The 18286-nt window shown below is 40.3% G+C and overlaps 3 protein-coding genes across 4 annotated transcripts; 2 read left to right on the forward strand and 1 right to left on the reverse strand.

Moving 5' to 3' along the window:
* Positions 1 to 6907: 6907 nt before the first annotated feature.
* LOC129729649 (60S acidic ribosomal protein P1) lies at positions 6908 to 7661 on the forward strand. Its single transcript, XM_055688382.1, has 3 exons — positions 6908 to 7083; positions 7201 to 7450; positions 7515 to 7661. Exons 1-3 carry the CDS (start codon positions 7009 to 7011, stop codon positions 7526 to 7528), a joined length of 339 nt encoding a protein of 112 aa, XP_055544357.1. The 5' UTR covers positions 6908 to 7008; the 3' UTR covers positions 7529 to 7661.
* A 1130-nt stretch (positions 7662 to 8791) lies between these two features.
* LOC129729651 (ribonuclease H2 subunit A) lies at positions 8792 to 10285 on the forward strand. Of its 2 annotated transcripts, none has more exons than XM_055688385.1 (3): positions 8792 to 8918; positions 8985 to 9199; positions 9259 to 10285. In XM_055688385.1, exons 2-3 carry the CDS (start codon positions 8992 to 8994, stop codon positions 10044 to 10046), a joined length of 996 nt encoding a protein of 331 aa, XP_055544360.1. In that variant the 5' UTR covers positions 8792 to 8918; positions 8985 to 8991; the 3' UTR covers positions 10047 to 10285. The 2 variants fall into 2 exon arrangements, with proteins under 2 accessions (XP_055544360.1, XP_055544359.1); XM_055688384.1 differs by having other exon boundaries at positions 8797 to 8921.
* On the reverse strand, positions 10275 to 12473 carry LOC129729650 (parafibromin). The gene is made up of 5 exons (XM_055688383.1): positions 12156 to 12473; positions 11002 to 12087; positions 10874 to 10937; positions 10646 to 10811; positions 10275 to 10581 (listed from the first exon to the last, which is right to left on the reverse strand). Exons 1-5 carry the CDS (start codon positions 12284 to 12286, stop codon positions 10403 to 10405), a joined length of 1626 nt encoding a protein of 541 aa, XP_055544358.1. The 5' UTR covers positions 12287 to 12473; the 3' UTR covers positions 10275 to 10402.
* Between the last annotated feature and the right edge of the window lie 5813 nt (positions 12474 to 18286).

Below are 18286 nucleotides of genomic sequence, written 5' to 3' on the forward strand. Positions count from 1 at the left end.
TTGATGTGTGACATCATTCTGTTAAGAATAATTCTCTCAAGCAGTTTACTTATTGAAGAAAGCAAACTGATTGGTCGATAACTTGAAACTTCAGCTGGGTTCTTATCCGGTTTTAAAATGGGAGTAATTTTTGCATTTTTCCATAATTTGGGAAAATATGCAATTTTGAAGCAGCAATTGAAAATTTTCACTAAAAATTCCATTGTGCTCTCAGGGAGATGTTTGATTAGTATATTAAAGATTCCATCGTCACCAGGTGCTTTCATATTTTGAAATTTTTAATAATTGATTTAATCTCATTCAAGTTAGTTTCAATTATTTCTGCAGGTAAACAATTCTGGGAAGAATTAAATCAAATTGACGTGTGACTTCATTTTCAATTGGACTCACAAAATTCAAATTTGAGTTATGAACACTCTCAAACTGCTGAGCAAGTCTTTGAGCCTTTTGTTCATTGGATACAAGGAAACGTTCACCATCTTTTAAAACTGGAATAGGCTTTGAAGGTTTCTTAAGAATCTTCGACAGCTTCCAAAATGGTTTTGAATATGGTTTCAATTTTTCAACTTTAGTCTCAAAATTTTGATTTCTCAGAAGAGTAAATCTATGCTTAATCTCTTTCTGTAAATCTTTATAAATAGTTTTAAAAACAGGGTCACGAGAACGTTGATATTGACGTCTGCGGACATTTTTCAAACGAATTAGAAGTTGAAGATTTTCGTCAATTATTGATGAATCAAATTTCACTTGAGCCTTTGGAACAAAATTTAAATAATTGCTAAATTTTAAATTAGAAACAATTTTAATAGAAAAATTTGTGCCTATTTGAATGGCTTCAAACATTGATTTTGCCTGCAACATGGCGTTCATAAGATCGAACATTGCCTGTTGCAAAAAAGAAAGTTTACCTGCCGTAATAGGCCCCAGGCAGTTGACATTAGAAAAAATATTTTCGGTAGCAATATTAGCTGGAGTGATAGGTGTACAATTATTTTCTAGCGTGTTTTGCTTACCCATATTAACGGTCATTTTCGAACTACCAACACTAGGCGGTATAATGTTCGAACTACCTGTAACCTGTGCATAAGTTAAACGGGTATGCAAAGGAGTAGGTAAACTATGCGTCACTGGTACGCTTGGAGAATTTTGTTTTGAAGTTCGTTTTAATTGAGAAATTGAATTTTGTTTACCTTGCCTTGCCTTAACAATTGCTAAACGGACTGGGCATTGATAAAAATTTGACATATGGTTGCCGATACAATTCGCACAGCGAAAATTTTTACTCTCTTTCACAGGACATGTGTCCTTTTTGTGAGAAGAGTCTCCACAATTAAGACATTTTTGGTCCATGTTACAGAATTTGGAACCATGGCCATAACGTTGGCAAGTACGGCATTGGGTGATATGCTCTTCACCTCCGCCATACTTCCTATAAATTTCCCACTTTACACGCACATTATTCAAAGCATGTGCTTTTTCAAAAAATTTTAAGTTGTTAACCTCATTGCGGTTAAAATGAATTAAATAATTAACAAGGGAAATTCCAGTTCTCTGACTGTTTTCGCCTCGTGATTTTTGTTTCATTAGAATTACTTGGGTAGGGGCTATGCCAAGTAATTCTGTTAAAGTAAGTTTGATCTCATCAACGGTTTGATCGTTGGTGAGACCTTTCAAAACAACCTTGAACGGCTTGGCGTTCTTGGTGTCATATGTAAAAAATTTGTACATCTTGTCAGTTAAATACTGAACAAGACGATCACGACCCTTTACTGAGTCGGCTAATAAGCGGCATTCACCTCTACGGCCAATTTGATAGGTAACTTTAACGTCAGAAACAAACGTTGAAAGTTCCTTTTTGAATATATTAAATTCAGAAGAAATAGTTACCACAATAGGTGGAACTTTCTCCTTTTTTAAAGATTTTATATTTTGTATAGTTTCATTATTAATAACTTCCATTTCACCAGCTTCTTGCTCAGGCAAAATATCAAAAGGATTGTCACTACACACACTCGAAGTGTCAGAAAGAGATGCCTCTCTTTTCCTCCCCGCAGCGATGCGAGGTTTCTTTTTCCGTCCAGCCATTTCAGGTGATACGAAAAAAGTTAAAACAAATGTTAAATTCAAAAGTAGGTAGTCTTGAGAAAGACTGATGGGAAATAACTTTCAGGTAGTCTTTAAAAGACACACTGACAAAACACAAACTTTGAAGCTATAGGCAGTCAAAGACCAGTCCACAAGCAACCGAAAAAACGTCTGATCTGTAGGACAGTTCACGCACTGAAGTTATACCACTTCGATGAGTAAAACATGTTACAACAAAAAAGAATTGCCATTTTACTATTGTCGATGCAGCCAAATAGATTGCAGGAAACTGATTTTGACAGCTTTATTTTATCTGAGTGCGGTGCTTCAAATCTATAATGATCTTGATTAGTATTATACATTTAGTTTTAGTTTTTAAGGCTTACATTCAATGTCTTTTATTTATCTCCTGGCTGCTAGACACGGTTTAACGTGCACCACGTGCGGCTTGTCTTAGGTTAAGCTGAAGTAGATTATTTTTTATTTTAATTACAAATAGTATACAAATAGTACTCCTACCTACTTTCACTGACATCAAATCAACACTTTTAACAATTTTCTTTTACTAAAACTTTCACTCGCTAACTAGTAAGTTAGCACACGTCTTGCTGCTATCGCCTCGGGACTTGGAAAAAAGACCAAGAGAGACCGATCACATGATAGCTCAAACACTTCCGACGAAGATCGTTATCATTTGAGGCACCGCTTCGACGGTTGTCAAGCGCCCTTCGGGATCAGTATTAACCAGGGTGGCTAGTTCGACGGTTTCTTTGCTAACAACTATTTCATTCATTCGAGATTTCCAAGCCATATGAATTTATTTCTAGTAAATAAAACTTTCTTTAAAAATGCCTTTCATCTCGAGCATTATGACGATACAGTTTCAAACTAAATAACAAATATCTAGCTAATTTAATGTATATCATACGATATGCTCATTCATAGAAGAAATAATAATCATGCTGTTTTTAACCAATTGGAATGTATTTGTCACCCGGAAGGAAAACAATTCCTCTTGGGTTTAGCTATACAAGCAAAGGATGATAATCAATTTAAAAATGACACACAAATTGCTCATGTGAAGCAATAATCATACGCTGACGAGCGAGCAATTTGGTTCAGTCTATGTATTTAGTGAGTCATTTCGCCCACATCGGCGACGAGTTTCAGAAAAAAAGAATCAAAGCAGTCCCGAGGACACAGGAAATATATACAGTTGCAGGAGTTCTATGCAAACACTACGATAGGATAAAGGCAAAGGATCATTTATCTACTTCTGAACTGTTGGCTTGAGCCTTGGCATTAAACGCATCGAACAGTTTCTCTTGGAATTCAGCATACTCTGTTGTTTCAAGTGAAGACATCCGCGAATTATGGTTTCCATATAAATGTAAAATTATAAAAACATGTAAATAAAATTGTGAAGATATACAACCTTTAACGACCGAATTACTTAGAGTGCGCTGGGAGTTACGGAACCAGTCATGGCGCAGAACCATGATCTGAATTGTAAAGTTTCACAATATTATCGAATGTACAAATTTGCTTATTGAACACTACATTATGCTTCATTAACATTGTTTTGGCGTTCTCAATCAAATGGGGTATATAGTACGTAACTATGAGTTCATCATCATCAAGGTTGACTACAGGGTTTGAGCGAATCGCTCCTGTTTCTTTGAACATCTTGACATTTGTATTACACGTTATGAATAACTTGTGAACGCATGGTGACCTTATTGCCACAACGATTTATATTATGTATATTGCTAGGAATATAGAACTTTATACATGTTTGGAACTCAGCTTGGACATCTGTCTGCGGTACTAGTTTTGCAATTGTCTTAATCTTGAATTTGCAATTATCCTAAACTACACACTTAGATATTATCACCGAGCACGGTGAAATAAATTTCCGAGAATTCAACAGCTGAGATCTCGGTAGAAATCTCGGTAATACGTCAAAACACCGAGATTCTGTAAAAGCAAAAAATCCAAAACCTGTCAACTTTAATGAGATTCTCGGTAATGTTCAACTGTCAAAGTATTACGGGAACTTCGGTAAAATTTACAGAGGTACGTATTTTGCGATATTTGTTCGTCAGATAACCCAGAATGATTAAAATGATTAAATATACAAATTAATTTATTAATTACTAAGTCAACTGATCAACTAAACACAGCTTTGGTAAATACTGGAGTGTTGTATTGCTTCCAGGAAATAAAGTAACATCTATCACTCTGCAACTTCCATCCTGCGAGCGAGTTAGTAACCTACAAAATTGATTGGAGAAAGAATAAATCGTTTTCTTCAAATATTCTTTGCGGCAAAAAACGAGATCTGAGAAAAATAGTGTATACTCACTCAATATTTTAGTTAATCTGCACTTTGCAGATTTCTCCATAACAATAATCAGCCGCAAAACCTGCTACTTTTCTTTCTACACCGAAACACGAAAAAACCGCTAGTGAAGCACTCGTTATTTTGACAGTTCAGTTTTTCAGAATCTCGGTAAGAGTTTTTTTTTTCAACGAAATCTCGGTTAAATGATGTCAGGGTTCTGAGATTCGGTATTTTAGTTTACAGAACTCGGAAATTTTCGGTTTTACGGATTTTTTCTCTAAAAAAATTTACGCTTTTCCAGTAAATACTTACGGTTTTCGATTTCTCAGTAATTTTCTTACTGAACAACGGTAAACTAAAATGTTTTCAGGTAGTTCGGTATTTTACTTTACCGAGAGAACATTACGCAGTTAAGTGTGTAAGTCAACTGGTTCAACGAAACACAGCATTGGTACAAACTGGAGAGTTGTATTGCACACAGGGAATAAAGTAACATCTGCGAAGTGAATTGATAACCTACAAACTTGAGTGATTAAATAATTAACTTTTTTTTTGTTTTCAAATATTCTTTGCAGCAAGAAACAAGATCTTAGAAAAAATAGTGCATACTCACTCAATATTTCAGTTACCCTAAACATAATCAGCTGCAAAACCTGCGAAACTCGGTATTTTAGTTTACTGAACTCGGAAATTTTCGGCATTATGGGTTTTTTCGGTAAACGAATTTACGGTATTCCCGCATACCTAAGACATACGTAACACGTTGCCTCATAGTGCTTCGTACCTCGTCCTGTCAAACTGCTCTATAAATAATGAACAAAATTAATTTTCTTTTTCTCGGCTTTATCAAGCCCCAAAGAAAATCCCATAAGGACCAGTCAAAAAGTTATTTACAAAATCAACAGAGATAAGTGACTTTTCACCTACGCCCACTAGAAAACGTGTAAACCCGTGTAAAGTTGCTTTTGTTTCCTCCAAACTGTAAATCATCGCAGCTCGTTGCTTCGACTTTTATCACTTTTCAACATTTTTGGTCGATTATGTTCAGCATTATGTTCCTCCGATTTCTGATCATGAATGGAAAAGTTCATACAGAAACAAGTTTAAAACATATATTATGCATTAAGTTGAAAATTGGAGTTGTCGACTAGCGACATTCGATTTTACTCTCATACCGTGCATTATACTTAACGTCGGAAGTAGAGCGCTGTATAGCGCATCTGATTTGCTATACAGCGCATTACTTCCGACGTTAGGTATAATGTACGGTATGAGAGAAAAATCGAATGTCGCTAGTCGACAACTCCAATTTTCAACTTAATGCATAATAATGAGTTTTCAACTGAATATTTGTCCAGCTGCTAAAAACAGCATTGCAAACAAAACAGCTATTTGTAAATATTTTCCTCAACTAGTGGCACTAACACATTCGTACGTACATAGGTCTATGCAGCATTTTTCGAGTAGGAATGAGACAAATGCAGGGCTGCACAGGTACACTACCTTCAAAAACAACTCAAACAGTTATTTTATTCAGAGTGTGGTACCATTCGAGTAGTTCATTTTGTACCAACTTTTTTAGAAGATTTCTTCCTGAGTATTACGTATGTCTTATGTATGTGGTATTCCGCACACTTAATTTATCTCGGCAAACTTCCCAACAGCTGATGGAGCTCGGCGAATTTTTTAACAAATGTCCGCAATAAATTTCGACGAACGTTCAGCAAATATATCGATCTACCGTAAACCAGCAGATATTAAATTTCGTTTGCCGAAGTTCTTGAAAATTCTGTCGAAAACTTGTAGAACATTTCGCTGAATTTATCAGCTGTTGAGTTCTCGGCAATAAAATCTAAGTGTGCGGTAAACACGTTCGGTTTACGACTTCCCGGTAATTTTTTACCGAACAACGGTAAACTAAAATGTTTTCAAGTAGTTCGGTATTTTACTTTACCGAAATAAAGCAGTTAAGTGTGTACAACAGCAGCAAACTACATACATAAGACATACGTAATACTGGCATTTTTTTCTGGTACATGTTACAGAAAATTGCACTCTTTCAGCTGATATATAAAAATCAGAAAACCGTATAAAATTTTAGGACCCAACTGTTTTTGAACTAAGCAGGGGGGGGGTGAGTGAAACTGACAAATTTTACGGCGCGCATCCGGCAGCAGGCCAGTACTGAGTCAAAATCAAGCGAATAAAGAGGGTTTTGACGCGAATAAAAGAAAGTTTAGACCATTTCAAAACTCGGTAAGTTGGTGGAATGGTGGAAAATTCACTATTATTAATCGTTTGAAAATTGTAATGGTGTACAAAATGACATTCTTGAGGAAAAATAATGATGTGAGTGCTCTTACGCATAACGATTTTTTTCAATAACCCCCGAAAATGCGTTTGACGCAAGTTAAATTTTGACACTACAACTGTCAAAAAGTAAACGCAACATTTCACTTCCGCTTAACTAACGTCCGCGTTCGACTCTTTCTCTTGCAAAGTAGATTCCATACTGTGCAGTGTTCTCTGTCGGAGCTAAGGTCAATTTTTGGCGACTTGCACGGTTTTCCGTTCAAAAAATGGCTCTCAACAAAGCTGAATTAGCCTGTGTGTACTCGGCACTCATCCTCGTTGATGACGATGTTGCCGTAACCGTGAGTATTCCATTTTTTACTGCATACGCTGTGTATGTTTTGAACTTCATGACAAATCCATCCACCGGTTCATACACGTTGATTTATTAACTGTCTGTTGAAATTATTCCATTGTAGGATGAGAAAATCTCTACCATTCTGAAAGCCGCAAACGTGGACATTGAGCCATACTGGCCAGGTCTGTTTGCCAAAGCGCTGGAAGGAATTAACGTCAAGGATCTGATCACCAACATTGGATCCGGAGTTGGTTCGGGTGGTGGCGCTCCAGCGGCCAGCACCGCAGCTACCGCTGCCCCGGCTGCTGCTGAAAAGAAGGAAGAGAAGAAGGAGGAAGAACCCGAGGAATCCGATGACGATATGGGATTCGGTAAATACACTGCTCTAAGCATGTTTATCATTTAGATAGTAACGAGGGTTTTATCTGTTTACAGGTCTTTTCGGTTAGATCTTGCTTCACCATCGGATTGCTGTTGCGTAAGGAAGAACAGGAATATTATCCTGTTACTTTCCTTGATCGCAGTTCCATGCGTACAGTTTTTATGTACAAACGTGTGAATAAAATTTAAGTTAATACTTAATTTATTTGGTTTGGTGTATTATCCGAAAATATTCCCCAGGTAATTTGTATCAATTAGTACTGTGCATTCAGGGTTTGTTCACTGAGTACCAGTGTTATTAATTCGAACTCGATCATTTACCCGCATGCATATTAGTGGTTTACTTAAAAAGAAGTAATGCTGCCCATCCTTTTATTTTTTCCTGTGCTCTATTTTATAGTCAGCTAAAGTGCCTAGATTTTATTTTGAAATTTTTGCTTAACCCAACCTTTGGCAACGAAAAAAAACTCTAGTTGTGAGCGTACTGCTGAAATTTAAAATTCTTTAAATGTTAGTCATACTTCAAACATTTTTTTTGGTATCATTTTTATTGAAAATTTTAAATAGAATTCCTACAATTTATGTATATTTTTTCAACATTTTGACTGCTCTGATGTATGATATCATTTTCTGGTTTAAGATGTCTACGATTGTTCATGCATTTTTGAGTATTATTTTGAATAGAAAAACATTATTTGGCGGTAAAGAAGCATCAACAACAGAGTCGGGAATTAAACTCTAACCGAACTAACTATGTAAGTATTAAGGGTATTAACCCTCTAGTGCCCAGTGCCGCCTCTAGACGGCCTTCAGTCAAACCTCTAAAAAGCTTCAATAAGGACTTAAAAATGTTTTTATGGCTTTATAATGATTTTTTCGAAGTCCGTTTAAAAATAAATTTGGGTACTAGAGGCACAGACAAACAGACGTGCCTCTTCAAAGAAAAATCCTGAAAAATCTTCGTCCTTATTCGAAACGTTACACTCGTGCGCCACCATTTGAGCTTATTGCCTACTAACTTATTTTCGTAGAACGGTTTTTGTCTTTGCTAATGGGTGTGCACTCCAGCTTAAATTAACACCAGCGGCAATATTGACGGTTTTTGTCTTTGATAATGAATGTGCACCTTTGCTTATAGCGACACTAGCGGCATTACTGCCCACTTAGCAAAATTTCAAAATAATCGTTATTTTTCTGGTCGATGAAATCATCATCGAGTGGCACGTCTGTTTGTCTGTGCTAGAGGGTTAAGGATAGTCAGGGAGGGACACTCCAGAAATTTAGTTCAGAAGACTAGCTGAAGCTCCTTTGTGTATGCAACGACATAATACTGTCAAAACTATTTCGGCATAAATGATTTCGACAATTCTGTCTATACACTTTTTGGCATTTCTCGCGCTCGAAAAATTCACTCAAACATTCAATTCAACAAACTATTCTCCTGAGTAGCAGACAATCGTGGTAATTAGTTAATCTTCAGGTAATGCGTTTATGTATAATGCCGGTCTTCTGATATTATTACAGTAACATAATGCCCACTCCAAAGCGCGAATCTTCGACCAGCGGGGACAGTCCTGAATGTAAAAAAGAAAAAATAGACGGTTTGGAATCACTCGGCCCATACATTAGCTCTAAGGACAACGCGAAGAATTTTGTTTATATCTCTGACATTCCTCAGATTTGTAAGGATGAACCGTGCGTGCTAGGAGTTGATGAGGCTGGAAGAGGTCCTGTGTTAGGTAAACCTTAAACATTTCAACGTGTACTGCAGAATCGAACAACCTTGTCTCTACCTTAGGACCAATGGTTTACGGAATAGCGTTCAACCCGAAAAGTCAAAATGATGTGTTAAAGAAACTGGGATGTGCCGACTCCAAACAACTGACTGAGGAAAAGCGCGATCAAATATTCAACGATATCAACCAAAAGGATTATGCCGTCGCAAGTGTTGGCTGGGCGGTGGAGGTCATTTCACCAAACGAGATTTCAATGAGCATGTTGCGACGTACAAAGCGGTCCCTGAATGAAGTATCGATGGATTCGGCTATTGGATTGATCAACCGCGCAATCGAGGCCGAAGTTAATATCGCAGAAGTTTACGTCGACACGGTGGGACCACCGGAGAAATATCAAGCCAAACTGCAGGAGCTTTTTCCTCGCTTTAAAATTACGGTGGCGAAAAAAGCTGATAGCACTTATCCGATCGTTTCTGCAGCTAGTATTTGTGCCAAGGTAAGCCGAGATCACGCGCTTAAGGTATGGAAATTTCGAGAGGGAATCGATCCGGACATCAGCTATGGCAGTGGATATCCGGGTGATCCGGTGACGAAAAAATTCCTCAGCGATTTCGAACTAGTATTTGGTTTTCCTCGATTTGTTCGGTTTAGCTGGTCTACAGCGGAGAAAGCTTTGGAGAAGAAAGCCTTTGATGTGGAATTTGACGAGGAAGACGAAGATCAAGCAAAATCTAAGGCAAGCTACGGAAGTGAAAAACTGTCCAAGTATTTTGCTGCCGATAGAAACGAACAGCGAAAGCGCCACGAGTATTTTAGAGAAAGGAATTTAGATCATGTCAGTGAGATTTAGAAAAAAATAGTTGTGAATTGTAAAGTTATACTTCTATGGTCTAGTTTATCTCAATTATTTGCTATTGTGAACTTTATCAAATGGATTATATGTAACATTTCATTCTCTAATCGTGATTACCTATATTTCTAAAATTCTATATAGAAAAAAGTTTTTCGAGCTGCTCAAATCTAATGCTTGGAATATTATTAAACACAAGTTCTACCATCCTAAATAGAAAGAGGTGCATTACGGTAAAATCATCTTTTATTTTCGCCCAAAATAATACGCTAAGGATGTGTGGCCTACTAGAGAACAAATAGTTACAATTTGCATGGAAAGTAAATTCAATAATGACCGTCGACAACAATAAGAGCTTAGAAACGCAAATCCGGCTTATATTTAGTCATGTACAGATCGAGCTTTTCCCAGAACACCATCAGGCTGGCTTTATCCAGATGCCGTTTGGTTCGAGACACGTTGAGCACTGTAACGGCCCAGCGGGCTACGTTTGCATCCAATTTCATTTCATCGTAGCGCAAATGGAAGGCAGCAACTAGGGGAACGAATGCTTTATGTTAGTTTCTATCCGGAGGATCACTGTGGAGGGTAGTACTTACTTTTAGAGAAAATTTCAACCGGATTGCCGTCCCATGGCCATCCCTTGAATTGCCAAGCTGGCCCCATCACAAAAACGGCAACAACGCGGTTCCAGTCTTGTGCAGTTAATTTTATCGGGTTATCGATTACACGGTAAGGTACTGTGAGGCCACCAGCTTTTTGACGCTACAATAAAAAAAAACAAGGTTTAAATATTCTAGTGAAAAGCTAAAGTTAATGGCATATACCTGGATTAGAACTTCATTATCGCGTACTCCGCCCTTAGTTTTCTTTTCCTCCGTAGTGATGAATCTAGGTAAAAAAATGCATCAATTAAAACTTTTAAATAAAGCGACATGCAAAAATAAACACTCACTTTAATTCTTGCAGAATATCTCTCGCGTTGTACATCGTGATTAGGCTAGTGGTGGCGGCTGGAATAATGATAATTGGTGTACGGCTCTGCCGTTTGTTACTATTGCTCTGCGGCAGCATCCGTGCCTGAGCTGACGATAGCAGCTCCTTTGGACGTCCCGGTGGGAGCGCACCTTCCAAAACGTTATTGTTGTTGTTCTGCTGCAATTGTTGCTGTTGGGCTTTCTTCTGCGCGGAAGAGCCCTCCGTCACTAGCTTCAGTGACATACCGTGGTAGGTACCCATAGTATCGATCTTAAAGCCTTCCGTTTCTTCCTTCTGGCGATTGAATCGCTCCTGATCGTACCGATTGTACTGAGCTGGTTGTTGCTGTGGTCTGATGACACGAGGAGGCTCAGGCAGTTTTATAACCGGTGCTTGGGGACGCCCGCGACCTTCTTCGCGGTTCTTAATACCCTGTAATATGGCTAAAATATTTTTTGCGAATATTTTACCATTACTTTGCAGAATTGTGGTCCTTGTACGCCACTGACGTTCTCTGCTAATGATATCTTTTGTGGAATCTACATCGAAATCCAAAATGGCACGCAGATCCGGACCAACACCCATAGTATCGTCATTGTCGGTACGTTTGATTGTAACCTTTTTGTTAGCCAAACGTTTTGCTTTGATGGCAGCGATCTTTTCAACGGACATAGTCTCTGAGAGGGACTTGATGTTGTCGATATTGACGGACGCTTCCTTTTTGTTCACGTCCAATCGGGCAGCTAGCTGTTCTTTAACCTTTTGCACTTGGGTGTCCTCATAACGAGCCTTTTTTGCCAAAGTTTCCAGAGTATCCGATTCCGCTGGTCGTTTGATTTGAGTAGGAATTTCCAGGGGAGCACTTTTGTCGATGCTGGCACAAGTATTTGTTTCGCCATTGAGATATTGCAGTAATTCTTTACGATCCGGTCGGTTGACTGCTGGAATATCCTCGGCAGCCGCCTGTCGAACGTAGACGGAGTGCTGCAGAGCGACATTCTTCAATATGTACAGCAAGCACTCCAGAGTGTAATACTCCTTCGGCGCACCTTTCTTGCCGGAACTGGAGAATGAAAGTTTCACCATGTTATACTTACTTTATTCATCGACAAGAAAGTGGACATCACTTACCCATATTTGAGATAGTTGGTTTTAACATTTTTCGGCCAGGAAAATTCACCGAAAATAATTTGCCCGTCGCGTTCGATGATTTCTTTCTTGTTGATATTGTATTGCCTCAGCAAACTCAATGGATCAGCCATTGTGGCGTAGGGTATCTATGATACTCGAACGGGTATTGGAAAGTTTTATGCACTTTTAACACAACACTTTGGCGCTAGAACTATTTATTTTTGAAGTGAAAATATATTTCCTGTTTGCAATCGTCAACAGAAGAAGCACATCATCACTCAGCATCAGGGTATCGAAAAATCGGCTTTCCTAACACAGTGACAGCGAGCTGTCATATACGCTTATATGTACAGTAAGTTTCCATCAAGCTACGCACAAAAAGCCGATTCAAGCGATAAGCCGATACACGAACCATCATTTATTTACGTGGAAAGCGACATCGGGTAGAAAGCCCAAAAACCACACATTTTAATTTCAAGTCTATGTAGAAAATAATAAAATTTCCGTTTTTTTTTCTTCATCTATAATTTATTTGACACGGCACAAATACAATTTAATGTTTAACGGCGCCAAATATATCTGGTAGCTTACTTTCTAAAGTATCTTAATAACTAAAAGCAAATTTTTATCCTCGCTGCCGACTACGAGCTGAAACTAAATCTAACTTAAAGCAAGAATGTTTTGCATTAAAAGCACTGATTTGTTATTTGATGGTTTTCCATCGCCATAGGTATGCAGCATATTGAATATGTTCCGCTGCTGGGCCAAGATATTACGGACTGGCATATTGGGTTGTCTCCCTCGGGACCTGAGAGTATCGTGCGGGTCTAGTTGCTGTTTCCGGATCCGGGGTCTTAACGTGTTCTTGTCGTTTGGTTGGATGTAGGCGGAAGGGAATAGGATTAAACTGGGGCGTGGATGGATTTCAGGAAAACGTATATAAGGGACATGTAGGATAGGTCACGGCTCGCCAAGACATCACGAACAGGAACAGCCGGCTGCCTACTTTCGGCCTGCAGGGAAGCCATTAATTTAGACCTGGCGTCACGGTGTACAGGGCATGACCAAACCACATACTCTATGTCGTGATAACCCTCACCACAGGCACAAATACCACTCTCCCCGAGCCCAACACGACGGAGATGCGCGTCAAATCTATAGTGATTGGACATAAGCCGGGACATCACGCAAATGAAATCCCGACCTACATCCAACCCCTTGAACCACGGGTTCGTCGATACTTTGGGGATTATGGAATGTAACCACCTTCCCAATTCCCCTCTGGTTCAAGCATTTTGCCAACTGATGATCGTATTCTGACGTACAAGTGCGAAAAATTCATTAAAAGTAATTGGTCTTTCATAAATATCACCGTTTGTTGCGCCCACCTTAGCCAAAGAGTCCGCTTTCTCATTGCCCGGTATCGAGCAGTGAGAAGGGACCCACGCTAAGGTAATCTGAAACGATTTTTCGGATAAAGCACTCAGATGTTCCCGTATTTTCCCCAGGAAATACGGAGAGTGCTTAACATCTTTCATCGATCGGAGAGCGTCAATGGAACTGAGACTGTCCGTAAAGATGAAATAATGGTCCGTGGGCATTTTTTCGATAATCCCTAGGGTGTACTTAATTGCAGCCAATTCTGCGACGTAAACAGAAGCAGGATTATCGAGCTTATGGGAGACGGTTAAATTGTTATTGAAAATACCGAAGCCAGTGGACCCATCAAGAAGTGATCCGTCAGTGTAGAACATATTGTTGCAGTTGATGTTTCGATATTTATTGGAAAAAATTTTGGGGATCTGCTGCACGCGTAAATGATCCGGGATTCCACGAGTTTCTCCTATCATGGATGTATCAAAAAACACAGTAGAATCAGAAGTATTTGATAAGTCGACACGATTTGGAATATTCGAAGAAGGGTTAATATTTTGGGACATGTGATGGAAATACAATGTCATAAAACGGGTTTGAGAATTAAGTTCGATTAACCTTTAAAAATTTTCAATCACGGGACGGTTCAAGACCTCACATTTGATAAGAATACGAGAAGACAGGCTCCAGAAGCGGGTTTTCAATGGTAGTACTCCAGCTAAGACCTCTAAACTTATCGTATGGGTCGACTGCATGCAACCCAAGGCGATACGCAAACAACGATATTGTATTCGCTCCAGTTTGATCAGATGTGTGTTTGCTGCGGAGCGGAAGCAGAAACACCCGTATTCAATAACAGACAATATCGTTGTTTGGTAAAGCCTTATAAGGTCTCCTGGATGGGCTCCCCACCATTGTCCGGTTATTGTACGAGGAACATTCACTCTTTGTTGACATTTTTTCATCAGATACCTCACGTGACAACCCCAGGTGCCTTTAGAGTCGAACCAGATACCAAGATATTTGTGTACCAAAACCTGAGAAATCGTTTTACCCATTAATTGTGTTTGAAGCTGAGCAGGTTCATGCTTCCTAGAAAAAACTACTATCTCAGTCTTCTCCGGAGAGAATTCGATACCTAGCTGTAAAGCCCAAGCAGACAAATTGTCCAAGGTATCTTGCAATGGTCCTTGCAAATCGGCAGCTTTGGCTCCTGTAACAGAGATTACACTGTCGTCTGCAAGTTGTCTTATCGTGCATGAATTTGCCAGACATTCGTCGATGTCATTTACATAAAAGTTGTAAAGAAGGGGGCTTAAACATGAGCCCTGGGGAAGACCCATGTAGCTAATGCGAAAAGTTGCCAAATCGCCGTGCGTAAAATGCATGTGCTTTTCGGACAACAAATTGTGCAAAAAATTGTTTAAAACTGGAGAAAATCCTTGTCGGTGAAGTTTGCCCGAAAGAATGTCAATAGAAACGGAATCAAAAGCCCCCTTAATGTCCAAGAACGCAGACGCCATTTGTTCTTTGCGAGCATACGCCAGCTGAATATCTGTTGAAAGCAGCGCAAGACAATCATTCGTCCCTTTGGCACGGCGGAAGCCAAATTGAGTATCCGATAGTAGGCCATTTGATTCGACCCAATGGTCTAAACGACGGAGTATCATTTTTTCCATCAATTTCCGGATACAGGATAGCATTGCAATCGGCCTATAAGAGTTGTGATCAGAAGCTGGTTTCCCTGGTTTTTGGATGGCGATCACCTTCACTTGCCTCCAATCCTGCGGTACAATGTTTTGCTCCAGGAACTTATTGAACAAGTTCAACAAGCGCCTCTTGGCATTGCCGGGTAGATTCTTCAACAAGTTGAATTTGATTCTATCTAACCCAGGCGCGTTATTGTTACAGGACAGGAGGGCAACTGAAAATTCTGCCATCGTAAAAGGTGATTCTATCGCGTCGTGGCCCGGAGACGCATCACGAACAATATTTTGCTCAGGAACAGAGTCCGGACATACTTTCCTGGCAAAATCAAATATCCACCTACTTGAAGACTCCTCGCTTTCGTTGACCGTTACGCGATTCCGCATTCTTCGGACTGTGTTCCAAAGAGTGCTTATCGATGTCTCCCTCGACGTCTCGTTCACGAACCGACGCCAATATCCGCGTTTCTTTGCTTTAGCCAGGCTTTTAAGCTTGGTATTAAGCTCCGAATACCGTATATAGTCGTCGGGTATACCTCCCTTCTGGAAGGCCAAAAACGCGTCGGATCTTTGCGTGTAGACATCGGAGCACTCTTGGTCCCACCATGGAGTTGGAGGCCGCTCTTTAATCGTTACGCCGGGATATTTCTTCGTTTGGGCTTGCAACGCGGCGTCGAGGATTAAGCCCGTGAGGAGGTTGTATTCTTCAAGTGGTGGGTGATGTTGAATCGACTCGACCGCTTTTGAAATCATTTCCTCGTATAACTTCCAATCGACATTCCGTGTGAGGTCATACGGAATGTCAATTGGTCGCATGCGAGTTGAACCGTTAGTAATTGAAATAAGAATAGGCAGATGGTCGCTACCGTGAGGATCGAGGATTACTTTCCATGTGCAATCCAACCGTAGCGACGTCGAACATAAGGATAGATCCAAAGCGCTTGGGCGCGCTGGAGGTTTCGGGATACGTGTCATTTCACCGTTGTTTAAAATAGTCATGTCGAAGTCATCGCAAAGGTTATAGATTAAAGAGGAGCGGTTATCATTGTAGGGGGAACCCCAAGCCACACCATGAGAGTTGAAGTCTCCCAAAATCAAACGTGGCGAGGGAAGAAGTTCTATTAAATCAAAGAGCAACCGTTGCCCAACCTGTGCTCTGGGAGGAATATATATTGAGGCAATACAAAGCTCTTTACCTTGAATTGTCATTTGACATGCGACAACTTCGATGCCTGGAATCGAGGGGAGGTTAATACGATAGAAAGAATAGCACTTTTTAATCCCTAAAAGTACTCCTCCATATGGGGTGTCTCGATCAAGGCGAATAATATTAAAATCATGGAAGTTGAGATCAATATTTGAAGTAAGCCAAGTTTCACAAAGGGAAAATGCATCGCATTTGTTTTTATTTATCAAAAGTTTAAACGAATCAATTTTTGGTAAAATACTTCTACAATTCCACTGTAAGACAGAGATAGAATCCTTCATATACGCAGTTGAATTAGACATCGAAGGATACAATCGCTGCAAGGAGGGGCCATTGGGCAGTCAACTGCATCAAAAATGATCTAACTGTTGGGAGAAATGCTGTAAGAAAAATTTTAATTGAATCGGGTACATTGAAAGTTTCAAAAATCCAGTCCACAATGTCAGAAAATTTCACTAATCCAGAGTTTGTTTCATCAACTGGATGTGCAAAAGGAACAACTGGGGTTTTAGATGTTCCTGGCAGTGCTGGGAACTCCTTCTGGGACTTTAAATTTGCAAGCCCAGGAGAAGTTTGCTTCGGTTTTTCCGCAGCACTGTTTGGTTTGTTTGTAACTTTCATTTCACTTTGAGAAATCTTAGGACCTTTTCTGGGAAGTTTAGGAGAGGAAATATTTTTCCTCTTTCTAGACTCCCCAGGATTGGCGTAAGATGTTCCCGCTGGTGAATCGTCAGAATCGGTTTCATCAGAGGACAACAGATCATAAGGTTTGATGTAATGGGAGAAGTGGTAACGGTCTTCTTCAGCAACTCAGCGTAAGAACGCTTCGAACGCTTTTTGAGAGACCTCTTTATTTTATCCCTGCGCTGCATGTACACCGCACATGTCGAGAGCTCATGCTGACTCTCCCCACAGTGAATGCATTTTGCAGCATTTTTACTGCAGGAATCATCCGCATGATTCTCCCCACACTTGCCACAACGTGCCTTATTGCAGCAGTAGGCGGCGGTGTGGCCTAACTGCTTACAATTCAGGCAGTTCATGACGCGGACACATATAATCGCACAGGGAGACGAACCCGGTGGATCAAGACGTGGCTTGGTAGCGCTGACCCGGCGAACGTAACTCGAAACGAGTCTGACGGGGTGTATACTGTTTTGCCACCGATGATCGATGCTGACCGCAATTGCTTGCAGTCGAGCACCTTTACATCGGGACAGGTTTTGTTTTTAAAGCACCCTTTGGCACTTGCCAGTATACACTCGACGGACAGACTCGAATCGGTTATGACACCGTCGATCTCCACGTCTCGTGCGGGTATGTAAACGCGATACTCGCGTGTGAAGAGCTCAGAGCAAGCTATATCGTTGGCCTCTTTCAGGTTACTGACCACGACACGGAGCTTGTTAGGCCGGACCTTGGAAATTTCGGTCACGCCCTTGTACTCCTTCGTCAGGTCTTTAGAAGTCTGCAAGAGGTTCAACTGTTTCGATTTCGGTCCCGCCTTTGGCCGAAAATAGACAGTATAGCTGCCCTGGGCTCCGTCTGGGTAAAGCCTGGGGCGAGGGGGGACTGAAGAATGAACAGGAGAGGGGGTAACAGAAGGGTCAGGGTCAGAGGGGTTCGGGGATGGTGGCGCGGGAGGCGAGGGATCTACATCCATCCCGCTAAGTCTAGCGCACTAGCGCCGACAAGAGCACGTACCTTTTTACTTCTCCCTTCCAGTAAGGTTGGTTGTCCGATCGTTCGAAGTTGCAGCCGTTACAGCCAGCAGCACCAATACAGCAGCACCAAACAGCCACCAGCAGCGAGCCAGGTATAAAATTTCCGTTGTCTAAAAACTA

The sequence above is a fragment of the Wyeomyia smithii genome, chromosome 3 (assembly GCF_029784165.1).
Source record: "Wyeomyia smithii strain HCP4-BCI-WySm-NY-G18 chromosome 3, ASM2978416v1, whole genome shotgun sequence".
Lineage (NCBI taxonomy): Eukaryota > Metazoa > Arthropoda > Insecta > Diptera > Culicidae > Wyeomyia > Wyeomyia smithii.

What these genes read in the sequence shown, in the direction of transcription:
- LOC129729651 (XM_055688385.1), top strand. Translation starts at nt 8,992, where the DNA reads ATGCCCACTCCAAAGCGCGAATCTTCGACCAGCGGGGACAGTCCTGAA. An exon ending in TGGAAGAGGTCCTGTGTTAG is followed by an intron (nt 9,200 to 9,258) that starts GTAAACCTTAAA and finishes TCTCTACCTTAG; the next exon opens with GACCAATGGTTTACGGAATA.
- LOC129729650 (XM_055688383.1), bottom strand. Translation starts at nt 12,286, where the DNA reads ATGGCTGATCCATTGAGTTTGCTGAGGCAATACAATATCAACAAGAAA. An exon ending in ACCAACTATCTCAAATATGG is followed by an intron (nt 12,088 to 12,155) that starts GTAAGTGATGTC and finishes TTCATTCTCCAG; the next exon opens with TTCCGGCAAGAAAGGTGCGC. An exon ending in GGTTGAAATTTTCTCTAAAA is followed by an intron (nt 10,582 to 10,645) that starts GTAAGTACTACC and finishes TCGTTCCCCTAG; the next exon opens with TTGCTGCCTTCCATTTGCGC.
- LOC129729649 (XM_055688382.1), top strand. Translation starts at nt 7,009, where the DNA reads ATGGCTCTCAACAAAGCTGAATTAGCCTGTGTGTACTCGGCACTCATC. An exon ending in ATGACGATGTTGCCGTAACC is followed by an intron (nt 7,084 to 7,200) that starts GTGAGTATTCCA and finishes ATTCCATTGTAG; the next exon opens with GATGAGAAAATCTCTACCAT.